Source organism: Pseudovirgaria hyperparasitica, assembly GCF_010093815.1.
Source record: "Pseudovirgaria hyperparasitica strain CBS 121739 unplaced genomic scaffold EJ05scaffold_4, whole genome shotgun sequence".
In the NCBI taxonomy this organism is placed as follows: Eukaryota; Fungi; Ascomycota; class Dothideomycetes; order Acrospermales; family Acrospermaceae; genus Pseudovirgaria; species Pseudovirgaria hyperparasitica.
The window spans coordinates 847,792-860,771 of NW_022985552.1; the positions used below are offsets into that span (position 1 = coordinate 847,792).

Genomic DNA, 12,980 nt, shown 5'->3' on the forward strand with positions numbered 1-12,980 from the left:
CCAATGACTTATACTTAAATAACAATAATAACAATAAACACTCAGAAACAATAATCACAAGCTGGCAGGTTAGTGTAAACTACTAAAAAAAAAAAAATGCGAGCCCCAAAAAAATCGGAGTGCAGATAAAACATCAAGACATCTTTCTACAACGCTGATGCGTCCGGCATACCTCGTTGTACCTCGCATCGCTGTGTATGTGAACTGAATGAATGGATGGATGCTGGATGTGAATAGATGCTATATGTCTATAGTCGTATCTATGGTTATATCTATAGTCGTATAAATAGTTATATCTATAGTATACCTACAGCATATCTATAGTTTTATCTACAGTATATCCATAGTATACCCATACCCTCAACAACCAATCCCAAATCTAGCCCGCCCCCCCTTGCGCTCGCAGTGAAAAATCCATGGTATTTCCCCACAAATTCCAGCACCACACCATCAATCCAATCATCTAAATCTAGTCTCTAAACTCGTCCATAAACTCCTTGTGGAACTTCTCGATCCGTCCCACCCAGTCCGTGCCCGGAGCCAGGAAGGTTGTGCGGAAGTGCAGCGTGCCTTCCTTCTGGCCAAAGCCGCTGCCAGCCACGACACAGACGCCCGTCGCGTCGAGCATGCGGAGGGAGTAGAACTCGTCGGCGGCGCGGCCGTCCTTCTTTGCGGCTTCGAGGGCCTTGTTGGGCAGTGTGATGGTTGGGAAGAGGTACATGGATCCCTTTTTTCATTTTTTGTTAGTACGGGGATTGTGGGAGAGGAACAGAATCTGTTGCTTTTGCCATACCTGCGGGTCCTGGCACTTTACGCCCTCCATCTTCTTGAACGCCTCGAACAGGGCAGTAGCGCGCTTCTTCAGGCCGTCATAGATGCCATCGTACTCTTTCTTGTACAGCTCGTAGCTGGGCTCGCCTTCCTTGGGCGGGTTTACCATCATCTCGACTATGCACTGGCCGATGACTGGCGGGCACAGCTGGATGGAGATGAACTTGTAGATCTCCGCCGCAACCTCTGGGTCGAAGCCGATCAACTCAAAGTATCCGCCACGATGTCCGCATTCGCCGACCATGCCCTTGGAGATGCTGTGCAGCGAAACCAGGTTGACATGGTCGTATGTTCCTGGGCTGGACTGCTGTAGATCCCGCAGCGCTTTCTTGAATGACACGAATTTGCCAATGAAGACGTTCGTTTGGTAGACTTCGTCTGCCATGACTACGATATTCTTCTCTGCGGCGAACTTGAGTACCGCTGTGATGTCCTCTACGGGCAGGCTGGCACCAGTGGGATTTCCAGGATTGATGACAACAATCGCCCGCACTTCAGTACCCTCCGCAGTAGCTTTCTCGTATGCGTCTCTGATCTCTTTCAAGTTGGTGCCCCATGATTGATCTTCGTCGAGATAGTATGGAACGCAACGGGCATTGAGGACAGCCAGGGAGGCGGTGTAGAGAGGGTACTGAGGGATAGGAATCAAGAGACCGACTTCTGGTTTTGCGCAGATGGTATTCAGAAGTGTGTTGACGCCTGAAGAGGCTCCTCCACTGAGATATATGTCTCTCGCGCTACATGGGTGACCGTCACGCTCTATCCAGATATCAGTAAACAGAAGTCGACCATCATGTCATGTACTGACTCTCAATAAACTTAGCCACGCTTTCTCGTATCGCCGGTGTTCCCTGACTGGCACTATATGCGCCGACGCTGTGGACCTCATTGAGCAACCACTTCGCACGCGCAATCTCGTCGCTCTTGTACCCCAAGTGCTGGGTCAAGACGTCCTCTTTCTCCAGTAGATCTGGGTTTTCGAGCAAACTCGCAACACGGCGAAAGAATGTTATTGGCTTCTGATCCAGCTGCTGAGGATTGCCAATGTTGGCGGAGATGATTTTATCAAAGGGGAGGTCGTTCTTGCCACCTTCCCTGAGCTGTGCTCTGTATTGCTCCGACTTCAACGCAAGCTCTCCTCGTACAGCATATTTTGCTTTTCGTATATTCTGATTGATGTTCTCGACGGTCAAGGCCAGCTTCGCACCGGAGCCGTTGGTAGTAGCCATGGTCCGAGTGGGTAGGAGGTATGCGAGGTAGCGAGAAGAAAGACGCGGGACAGAAGTATCTATGAAGAGGAAACGTTCAGGTACGGCAGCACTAGAAGGGTGAAAAAGGAGGAATTCCCAGGTGGAAGTGATATCAGTGGGGAAAGTGGGCTTGGAAAGAGAAGCGTGGGGAGGTTGAGGACTGTGTAGAAAAAAGTATGACCAGTCGAGTGGACCCCGCTCATCGGTCCATGTTCAGGTCAACAGAGTGAATGGATGCATAGTACAGTGGGGGGTAGAGCGCTCAGACAGCACACCTAAAAGCGGCCAATGGCTGTTATCGACACGACTGAATGTGTGAATGTACAGATATACTAAGGAGAAAATAGTTGATAGCTAGCACTCACCAATACCTATACGGTGCCATCTAGAGGCCATTTGCAGGCGCGCGGCAGCATGAAGGCATGACTTCATGGCCGACTTCGCGTCAACGTACCGATTTCGGGTAAACGGGCTGCAGGAGGCGTAGCGCGTTGGTGTTTCGGTTTCGTAGGAGGTAATTAAATAACTAATTAATTAGAGTTCCAGTGACAAGAGGTTGCGTCGCTCGCTTGCACCTTCTTGTCTGCCTCACGTCGGGCAAATGATTGCGACGATCCAGGCGCAGTGGCAGCGTGAAGTTGCAGGCAAGGAATAAGCAGAGCTGGAGATGTCTAAGGTAAAGAGCCGAAGCTGCAGGCGATAGGTCGACACGGCGACGCGGCACGGTGAGAAAATGATACGAATGTCGGTCAGAGCGTGTGATCGATTGCGAGATACAGTAGATATACAAGAGTCCTATCGATACGAATAATCTAATTACATCTTCCATTGCCCTGCCGCAGTAGTCAGAGCGGTATGCTCTTTGCAGTGTCCACTATAAAAATCTGTATGGGTTGTATATGACTACCATGAAGCAATTCATAGTGTTCTCCGAACTTCTAGGAACGCTCATTGGGCACTCTCGTCTATGAATTACACCATTAACATGCACCATTGCAGTCTCAGGCAGCACCGCGACAACACACTCAGAAATGATCAAGAATTGCTTTCAACACGACTAATAATGAGGTTGCGAAGCTGCTATCTACCAGGATCTGTGGCAAATAGAATATACATTTGAAGTTAAAGATGCTTTGCCAAAGCGGAAATGGCCGTACCAAAAGTCCCCTACACCAAAACAAATGCGATAAGAATAAGCCGGCGTAGACTTCATGACAATCAAACCAACTCGACACCGAAAATTTAATTACACTGCCTATTGTTGGCCACCCATCTCGACTGTGAAGTGGCCAGCGGCCCCTGGGATGTAGCAGGAGCCGTTGCGGTCCTTGCCATCAAGACCAGGAAGCGTCTGCTTCTCGGTGACCCAGCAGTTCTCCTCGTTGGAAGAAACACAGTCGTTCTCCTTGTTGGTAATCTTCATCTTGTAGGTGTTACCCTTGGGGTTGAGGATGGCAGACAGGTTGCAAGCTGGGCCGTTGGGTGTCATGTTGCACTCGCCGAATGAAGTGGCAAAGTGACCGGAGAACGTCTTGTCTTTGGTGGCTTGCGCGAAACCAACCTGGGAGTCGGATTGGAAAGCCACAACCTGGTTGGCCTGGGAAGCGAGGGTGAAGGTAAGTGTGCACTCTTTGGAAACGCTCGCGCCACCAGAGAGGGGCTGGCCATCAGATCCAGCCTTGTTCCAGATACAGATGGTCATGGGGGAAGGAGAGGTGTTCTTGTAGTTGACAGTGTAGTCGTAGCCGTCCTCAGAGTCGACCTTGATCACGTTGGAGCCGTACGGGTTGCCGACGTTGCCCATGTAAAAGTCTCCCATGGCGCCAGACGAAGAGGTAGGCTTGCCGAAAGAGGTGAGCTTGTTGGACAGACCAACAAGGCCGTCGATGACGTCACCGAGATCGAAGCTGTTGGTAGAGACGGCGTGGTCGTCATTGTTGTAGCCCTTGTCTTCGCCGGCGGGTGGACTCGACGAGGAAGGCGCAGGAGCGTAAGAATCGTCAGTGTGGGGAGCACCGCCTTTGCCAGAGTAGTCGATCTTAGTCCAGTCAAGTAGGTGCTTCCAGCCGTCGGCATCGAGACCGTATGAGTCCCTGTGGTGTAGCGTTAGTATTGTTGAATGTAGATTTGGTCTGGTCGTCAAGGATAGCATTTTACGTACTTGTCGGCATGACGATGGAAGTGACGGTGAGCAGTGGGCTTTGCAAATACGCCAGATACGCTCAGGGCAGCCAGAATGGCAGTGGCAGTGGAGGAGTAAGTCATTTTTGATTATTGGTAGAGATGTGCGAGGTTAGTTTGCGGGAAGCGAAGAGTGGTATCAAGGGATATAGATGCTCGGGGCAAATATGGTAATGAGAGACTGGAGTGAATGGTAAATACGCCGGAAAGAGTGACGACGATTTAGATGGGATGAAAAGAACGACTTGGGAGGAGGATGTGCGGAGAGGAGCAAGTGAGTCGAGGAAGAAGAGTGAGAGAGAGAGGGCAGGGGAGAAGATATTGAAGGAGCGAGAGCGCGGGCAGTTAAAAAGGGCCTTAGGGCAATTTCGAAGCGCAAGGGCCGATCTGCCAATCGCGGCCAATCAATCAGTGCGCGCGCGCTGAATAGCACTGCATTGCCCCCCTGTTGACCCCCCGAGACCCCCCAGTCCAGGCGAGATTATCCCCTGCCAAGCGCAACTTTAGTGCCTCCTCTACGCCCAAACCCGCCCGCCACAAAACCTTGGGAGCCGCCAGCACAGAGCAGCAACACTGCGCTCAGTCCACTCCCACGTCCCTACACCCTTATCCTCATTCCTCTTTTTGCTCTTCTGCCATTTCCTGGTACCTGACTAGTCCTTCTCCAGTCAGCTAGTCAGCTAGCCAGTACCTAGGTACACCTGTACAGTACATCCATCCATATGACCATAGGTCCTAACTAATTAACATTAATACTGGTGACTCCTGTGGTGTGTTGGTGTGTGTGTGAAGGTACCCCTATCCATTCACAACACTGTCCGGACCTACGCCAGTCCCACGTTTTCTGGATGTCACTTGTCACCATACATTGTACTATGTATTATCCACCTTCCTTTGTGCTAATTAATTGTCGGATGTCCGCTGGCAAGAAACCATGTCGAGCGAGACGAGACACTCTTTGTTTCGCCCCACGTTGTCGCATCGCGGCATACGGCGTAGGTAAGGTACAGTAAGACCCAACACCATGGCGCCTAACCGACCGATTACACAGCTTACTACAACATCCAAGGTCTCTCGGCTCGACTCTCCACGCGCTAGAATATTCAGTCTGGATTTCTCATCTCACAATACGCTTTATCAATGCATCCGACCATCGGAAGAAATACAAAATCTCCCGTAGTGCCGTCTGTCCTATCGTCACCCGCGCAATCGATATGCCTTGATGCAGACTCAACGGCAATCTCTGGACGACAGCCCCATGGGAGAATGCACTGATGCTGATGATGATGATGATGATGCTGATGAGTGATGAGTGACGAGTGACGAGTGACGAGTGACGAGTGATGAGTGATGAATAGATGACTAGATTCCTGGCTGTGTTACGCCCTGCATCCGAGCGACGTGGCAGCCTAAACACCAGAGCACATCCGTTGCCCGCATCATCATCTCGTCGTCCATAATCCAGACATGATAGTAGTATACCAGACATCTGGCAAAGTCTCGCCAGATCGTCGGTCCGGAATGCGACAGTAGGCTGGCGGAAGAAGTATCGGACATGTCAAACTTGGTTGCTTCTTTTTGGACGACCAGGGTTGTAGACTTGTAGTAATTCTTACAACGTTATGCTGCCAATCGGGTTGTCCATAGTGGAGTCTACCAAGGCTGTTACGGAACCACCTCAAACAGCCACCCTATGTGTGTATGTGTACTATGTGGGCATAGTCTCAAGGTATAATTCGGTGTGTGTACTCCAGCTAAATTTAAGATGTACTGTACTCAGCTTCATCAAACCAGGCTAAGCTCAGTTGACTGTCTAATTATACTTAGTACTGCGCCTGAGGAATGAGAAGGAAACAGGTGTAGATTCGACCACTGTATACATGACAGGCCCCCCTTTTACTCAATCACCTACTCGCGCCGAGGCTCCTAGATTGATCGCGCGAGAAGAGTCGAACATGTCCTATCTATCATTCGAGCATTCACCTCTGCGTCCTCCGTTGTTCAGTCTACACACTAGGTGTTACTATTGTCTAGCGAAGTGGAGATTGACTATACGGGCATATGGCTGGCCACTCCATGTGCCTTGGCAGAAGGACGTGATGCTCAAACAGGAAACCTCTAATTTCCCTTCCGCATGGCGCATAACTTCCGACGGTCACGTGCCTTCCCCCAGTTATGTCCCTCCAGCTTTCAACCACCTTCAGTCTCTACATCTCTACCACATCTCTCAAGACCAAAGTCGCCAGATCACTGCATGCGCTTTTGTTCCTGTTGTCGCACTGGATAAATCGGCACTGTGTGCTCACCCTGAACTCCCGGTCCCACCTCCACCGACACGAGTATCGTCTCGAGTCGTGGCTGGCTTCCGCATGTTCGAGTCGCCTGGCGAGGATTTGGTATTCTCGATGCTCTGAGAGATCTGTAGCGCCAGTCTCTCCAGCTCCTTGTACTTCTCTGCGACAGTCTTACTATGATTCGACAAATCACTCTTCAAGACCTTGATATCGTGGTATAAGGTGTCCCGCTTTGAAGCTTCCAACCCTTCGCCCACAGCCTCAGCTTCTGCATACCACTCATCATTGCTAGCCTCTTGTTTATCCTTGGATGACATAGACATGGACGTCACCAGAACCTCCTTTGCGATATGCTTGGGCTAGCAGGACGGAAAGATATGGCTTCGATATTCTGTTTCCCGCATGTCAGCAACTCCACAAGGCTGTAAAGCCTTCTGCGACAGACCTATATGAGCTCGAAATCCAACGGCTGTATCCTGCTCATAGGTACCTTCTACACCTCGTTGTCAGGGTGTCAGCTATGAAAGAAGTAGGTAGCGAGTGTGGTGAAACGGGTAAAGATATGTGAGCTTTGGTCTGCGCCTCTCAGGGTCACACACGTCGCCCTCATGCTAGCACGGGCCTTGAGGCCTTCAAGGAGAGGACTAGCAACGAAATTCCCAGCAGCAGACCCTTCCAATTGGCAGCCTGGCTTTGCCTAAACACTCACCGACGTCATTGGGACAAACACACCTTTCCCTTGATCATTTCGATCAATATATCACGTTGTCATGGTCACGATTGACAACCGCTGAGAACGTTCAGCGTCACATACACAATTACCCATTCCTAGAGCTAAGTGCACAGATACTGTTGATTATATTACGATTTTTAGGTTCGTTCTACGCTGCACGTTGTCTTTCAAACTAGACATCGCACCCCTCTGCAGGTTTAACCATGCACAAAACGCATGCTCAGTATCCGCATCATCAAACATTTCTCCAAGATGCCCTGCTATCTCAATATCACGTTCCGTTGCAATATCAACCAACCTAGAAGCGCCTGCATATCAGCTCTCCGATACCATGCTACCGAAGCGAAGTATCCACGACTTGGGGTATGAAGGCATCTTAAATTTGACCGAAAATTAACTCACAAGCTGAGATACGCCTTTTGCCGTCGTATCATATTTTGACCCACGTCCATCATGTCGAGCACATCTGCGGCTGATTCCAGGAAATGCAGAAGCTGTTGAGCTAAGTTTGCGTCTAGCCGTTCCTTCGTAGCGGAGAGGCATCTCTCTACACTGTCAAACACAGGCTTGAGTGACACAGCCCTCAAAGCTCGCATCTGCTCACAAAGCTCTCTCGTATCTTGCCAGACGCAGTCCTCGCAAACTTTGCGAATCAGCAGCCATCTGCTTATAAAATCTTTCTTCGGATCAAAACAGAGACAAAAATCTTCCACTTGTGTCATTGCCGGAACTTGGGCAGATTTGACCAGTCGACTCGCACAAGGCTTTGAGCTCTCATTACCAGGTCTGAGTCTCCTCCGATCAGACCGGCAAAAGAAAGGAGAACTCATCCAGTCCTGCGGATATGCACATTATTAAGCCGTCCATCAGCACCGCCGAGCTGATGACACACAGGTATTGGGGACTTGACTGACCTTGAGCGCTCGAGTATGTCACTTCAAAACTGTGGCAATCTTCGTACAAATGCCCAGGGACTGTCTACGATCCAGCTCCTTGATTGCTGTGTAATGACCGCTGTGATTTCTCTAGACACGTCAGCCAGGAGATTGCAGAACACTCAATGAGCTTACAATCAAGCAGAGCCAGCTACCGGGTGCGATGGTTCGTAAGTAATGTTCTGCCACCATACCGAAGTACAATTAGGCCAGCATAATAGAAGATCTCGGACGCAGTTGTTGTCGGCGAGGAAGAGCGACGACTTACCTTTATGAGGCATACGGACAGATCGCGACAAGAAACTAGCACGGTTGCAGGGTGTTGATTGGGCCAAGTAATTAAGGCCTCAATGGCAGGGACAGCAGATCAACACACAAATGCAGCTGTGCCTAGCTGCAGCGGCATGGATATGTAAGAGCTCCGTAGTCCGGGCTCTCGGAACCTTCAAGCCTCTCTTTTTGGACCATTCGACCGATGTGGAAGGACAAGAATAGGCTTCTTTATGCGAGCCGCGGGAGCTATCCGAGCAAAAAAAAGGTAAGAGGATACGTTCGCATATGATGGTGAATGGAAAAGTTGTCTTTGCGGGTGGAGAGGCTCTGAGTTCTTCAGCCAAGCTCAATGCATGTCAATCCTGCCGTCGCTCACGGAAACGGGAGCGACGTGCCCCGACCTATCACGACCACACTTTCGGTAGCAGGGACTATAGCTGTCAAGTGTCAAGAAAAGCCGAACAGCGTCACCATCTAGTGGGAAATCTTGTGAAGAGAGCTCAACATTTGGAAAGCCCATTGGCGCACAGTCAGGAAGATGCATTCAGGCTGACAGTGCCAATGAAGGAGGATACGAAAGCCAAGGCAACAAGACTATGCCTCGTTTGTATAGACGTGCATAATAGACCAGTGAGTTGAATGCCCCACGATGGAGAATCGGCAGTAGTGGCCTGTGAATAGGCCACAGCTCTTATGGTCCGGAAGTATATTAGCCGCGAGAAAGGCACAAATCGACCTAGGGCTGAGCCAGGATCATATGTGTGACGATGTTTTTGCTGGCCTGTCGCCCTGTGCGTTTATCGCGGCAGACAGGTAGTGGCCTCAGATGCCGTTCAAAATCGAGACAAAGACTAGCACCGCCGATATATTGGACCTACATCGTAGCGGTGTTACATATATATCAGATACTGTAGATTGTAGCAACAGAAGACAGTGAGTGGATGATGCCCAAACCCAGAACGATGTCGAGTCACAGCTGCATACGCCTGCATTAGACGAGCTGCACGAGACGAACGACGGAACGCACATAAAAGTCCAAGATACATGTTCGATGATGCCTGATACATACTCCAGTTGTACATTCTATATAACACAAGGAACAAGATACATGGTAATTACATGGTACGAGAAGTAATGCCGATGTATGTGTGCTGTGCTTTCGTCAACTGCCACTGCCCAATCCTCTCCACCCAACCCACCTGCGCCATGGATCCTCATCCTGCCCCCACCATCCATGTCCACAATGCTGTCATTCTTCACACTCGAGTCAGCCATCAGCCATCACAACGCCAGCACGCCTCACTCTCGAACCCACTCAACTACTACCATCCACCCAATCACAATCACGGATATCACAGTTTCCACTGTCAACACCACATTACTACTGCTCGCCACGATTGTACATACATACCAGCCAAGCAGCAACCTAATCTCAAAACCAAGCCCCAATCTCGTCTCTCCTCTCTCTCTAAACATTCCAAGCTAACCTGTCTCCAGCCACACGACATCTATCCCTTAGATCCCGGGTTGTTGGGGTCGTATGACCGAAAACAGTCCATCTAGACCTTGACCTGTTCATACGACATCACAGTACATAATACATACCAACCCCATCCATCTTCGATGCGATACAAACCTAGCAGCCACCGCGAGGCGTTCGCGTGCCCGTCCGTCATGACGTGCAGCCCCAGCGCCCCCCCAAAGAAGATGGATCTTTCAGCCGCTGACATCTCCCGTGGAATCGCTCGATCTACCCGGTCCCCGCGCAGGGGGGGCTGCCGCGAGTGTATAACATGTAGAACACGTGCGTCTGGTTTGATTGTACGTAGGGTCTGATTAGTGTATTCGTCCAACTCTGGCAGTCGACGATGGGGCTGGTCCTGCACAGGCAAGGTGTGCAAAGGGCCCAGAATCCATGCCGATTGCATCCGGCGTTCGGGATAGAGGGCTGGAATGAAACTATAGTATGTACATTGGAAGCTGGACAGCCGTCATCCATCCACGATGCCGTGTTTGTGTGGAGCGGCAGAGTATGAATAAAGATTGTCGACAACGGGGGATACAGGCCCGGTGACTGAAGTTTGCTAGTGCTGGATGGGGCTTTTGGAGCATATTAGTCGGTGGAGAAGAGCTACTGTGGATGTTTGGTGGTGGGGGATAGGATGTATACATATACTGGCTGCATTGGATCGAGGGTCCACATGCGGTATTGTGCTAGTGATGAACATCTAGTGGAGTTGTATAAGTCATTGGGGATGAAGGTCTTTGAGCACATTACTCGCGGCTAAGCAGTAATATACAACCGGCGCGCCGAAAATGAACATCGTGGCAACGTTGGAACGTAGTGGACGACACATGATAGTCTTCCTCAGTTTTATTGTCCAATGATACCGAAAGATGTTTCCACTGACTGACTGACTGACTGACTGACTGACTGACTGACAGATTCCCACTTTCCTACCCGTGCAACCGATCCAATACTGCCCCAAACCGTTCGGTACATCACTTGGCATAACAGGAAAAGTCCAAATTCTGAAACACACACACACACACACACACACACACACACACACACACACAGGATCGCATGTTATATACAGGAAACAAATCAAAAGACCCACCCATGTCAAGCGAGGAAGATCACCGAGAAAAGCCGGCTGTCATACTCGTACATGCCTGCTCGACCGGCCGCAAGTCGAAACTTCTTACAGAACTGTTTTTTTTTTTTTGAAAGTCTTGGGAATATGTATGGGATGATGGGCTTTTAGTAAAATGTGAAGTCCATATCGATCTATCATCGTCATTCTTAATCTGATTCATGATGAAATCAGAGCGAGGCAGAGGAGGGAAGATAGACGCTGGACTTCTGAATCAGCATGATAGAATCGTATGCATGCATTGATTTGCGTTTCCTTTCTTATCTGCACCACCACAAGCACCACGTCCATACTAGCATACATGCATCTCATTCCTGCACCTGTTCCTCCCAATGCCTTGCATACTATATCACAGCTAACCTGTGCCGTGCGCGACCTAATAACCACAGGCACTGCCTGTGACTCTGCGCCAGCCATGCGATTCTTTGTGATGAATATCGATAGAAAAGAATTTCCTGTGTTGGCATTGCTAATAAGCTCTTTTGTTGGCCCGGAGAGAGAGACCGGCGCATCTCCTAGTGACTTCTTCCATGGATTCCATGGACACCGTGACCAGCGTTGCGACTAGATGACCCATTTCCAAATGCTGTTCATCTCGGCTTTGGCCAAATGCAGCACAATCCAAACTCAGCACTCCTCATCCCCATCTCCAGCCCCACCAAACACACCCTCATACTCCGGAAACTCCAAAAACGCACCTCCAGCACCCCCAGCGCCACGACCACCACCGCTAACAACCCCATAGTCATTATCCCCAACACCACCATCACCATCATCACTATCCACAACCTCCTTCTTAACCCGCTTCCTACCACCACCACCACCCCCCTCCCTCTTAACCCCCTCCACCTCCTTCTTGCACCCCCAATTCCCATTCCCCTCATTCCCGTCATTTTCAAGATCTTCCTCACCGTCAAGATCAACAACAACCTTCCCCTTCACCCCCAATCCAGACGATGCCTTGCGCTTCTTGCCACCAGCACCACCACCAGCACCACCAGAATCAGACCCCCCAACATCCCCCTCCGAATCATCCTCCACGACCGCGCTCGCGAAGCCCTTCTTCCCAGTTCCAGTTCCAGTTCCCTTTCCCTTGGCACTAGCCGCTGTAGGACCCTTTGCCTTGGATACTCGTGCAGCAGCAGCGGGTTTCTTGGACGTGTTGGTTGTAGTTGTTGTATTGGTGGTGCAGCTGGTGCCGAGGAGTTTCTTCTTGACGGGGCCCCAGCAGGCGGATGCGGAGGAGGGGTTCTTGAAGCCTGCGAGGGTGGCGAATTTTTGGAAGTCGAGCTTGGGTGAGGAGGAGGGTGTTAGTTTTGGGTTTGGTTGGGTGAGGGAGGTGGGGGGTTTGGGGTGGTGCTATGAGCGTTTGGGGGATGAAGGGATGGGAGAGGATGGGAGGATGGATGGGAGGATGGATGGGAGGATGAAGGGATGGGAGGATGGGAGGATGGGAGGATGGGAGGATGGGAGGATGGATGTGTAAGTGTAAGCAGCGTGTGCAGCACAAAGCAAAGACATGCATGTTTGCATGTCCATGCATGTGTACACGAGATCTCGCGAAGACCCAGAGAAAGAATTTATAAAAAATAAAGAAACAAACAACAAACCTTAGCATCACCCTGAAGACACTGCCACGCAATCCCAGCCAGCTCCAACTCACGAGGCGTAAGCTTCTTGATTGCCTCGGCCATTGATAGTACTGCTCTTCAACGACGTCGTTTGCGTGTATGTGTGGATGCGTGTGTGTGTGTGGATGCGTGTGTGTGTGTGGATGCGTGTGTGTGTGTGGATGCGTGTGTGTGTGTGGATGCGTGTGTGTGTGT

The 12,980-nt window shown here is 50.4% G+C and overlaps 5 protein-coding genes across 5 annotated transcripts; 1 reads left to right on the plus strand and 4 right to left on the minus strand.

Annotated features, from left to right (window-relative positions):
- Positions 1 to 229: 229 nt before the first annotated feature.
- On the minus strand, positions 230 to 2,135 carry EJ05DRAFT_474231 (alanine aminotransferase 2). Its single transcript, XM_033743566.1, has 3 exons — positions 1,640 to 2,135; positions 794 to 1,590; positions 230 to 727 (listed from the first exon to the last, which is right to left on the minus strand). The coding sequence occupies exons 1-3, from the start codon at positions 2,058 to 2,060 to the stop codon at positions 470 to 472; spliced, it is 1,476 nt and encodes a 491-aa protein (XP_033602796.1). The 5' UTR covers positions 2,061 to 2,135; the 3' UTR covers positions 230 to 469.
- A 1,201-nt stretch (positions 2,136 to 3,336) lies between these two features.
- Positions 3,337 to 4,346, minus strand: EJ05DRAFT_498304 (uncharacterized protein; the record flags this gene model as incomplete). The annotated part of the gene is made up of 2 exons (XM_033746665.1): positions 3,337 to 4,174; positions 4,243 to 4,346. The coding sequence occupies 2 exons, from the start codon at positions 4,344 to 4,346 to the stop codon at positions 3,337 to 3,339; spliced, it is 942 nt and encodes a 313-aa protein (XP_033602797.1).
- A 2,725-nt stretch (positions 4,347 to 7,071) lies between these two features.
- On the minus strand, positions 7,072 to 8,643 carry EJ05DRAFT_280539 (uncharacterized protein). Its single transcript, XM_033740441.1, has 5 exons — positions 8,493 to 8,643; positions 8,360 to 8,406; positions 8,280 to 8,312; positions 7,692 to 8,125; positions 7,072 to 7,587 (listed from the first exon to the last, which is right to left on the minus strand). Exons 1-5 carry the CDS (start codon positions 8,503 to 8,505, stop codon positions 7,413 to 7,415), a joined length of 702 nt encoding a protein of 233 aa, XP_033602798.1. The 5' UTR covers positions 8,506 to 8,643; the 3' UTR covers positions 7,072 to 7,412.
- A 1,055-nt stretch (positions 8,644 to 9,698) lies between these two features.
- On the plus strand, positions 9,699 to 10,019 carry EJ05DRAFT_280562 (uncharacterized protein). Its single transcript, XM_033740442.1, has one exon. It carries the CDS (start codon positions 9,732 to 9,734, stop codon positions 9,981 to 9,983), a length of 252 nt encoding a protein of 83 aa, XP_033602799.1. The 5' UTR covers positions 9,699 to 9,731; the 3' UTR covers positions 9,984 to 10,019.
- A 1,648-nt stretch (positions 10,020 to 11,667) lies between these two features.
- EJ05DRAFT_525465 (uncharacterized protein) lies at positions 11,668 to 12,848 on the minus strand (the record flags this gene model as incomplete). Its single annotated transcript, XM_033748846.1, has 2 exons — positions 11,668 to 12,444; positions 12,765 to 12,848. The coding sequence occupies 2 exons, from the start codon at positions 12,846 to 12,848 to the stop codon at positions 11,782 to 11,784; spliced, it is 747 nt and encodes a 248-aa protein (XP_033602800.1). The 3' UTR covers positions 11,668 to 11,781.
- Between the last annotated feature and the right edge of the window lie 132 nt (positions 12,849 to 12,980).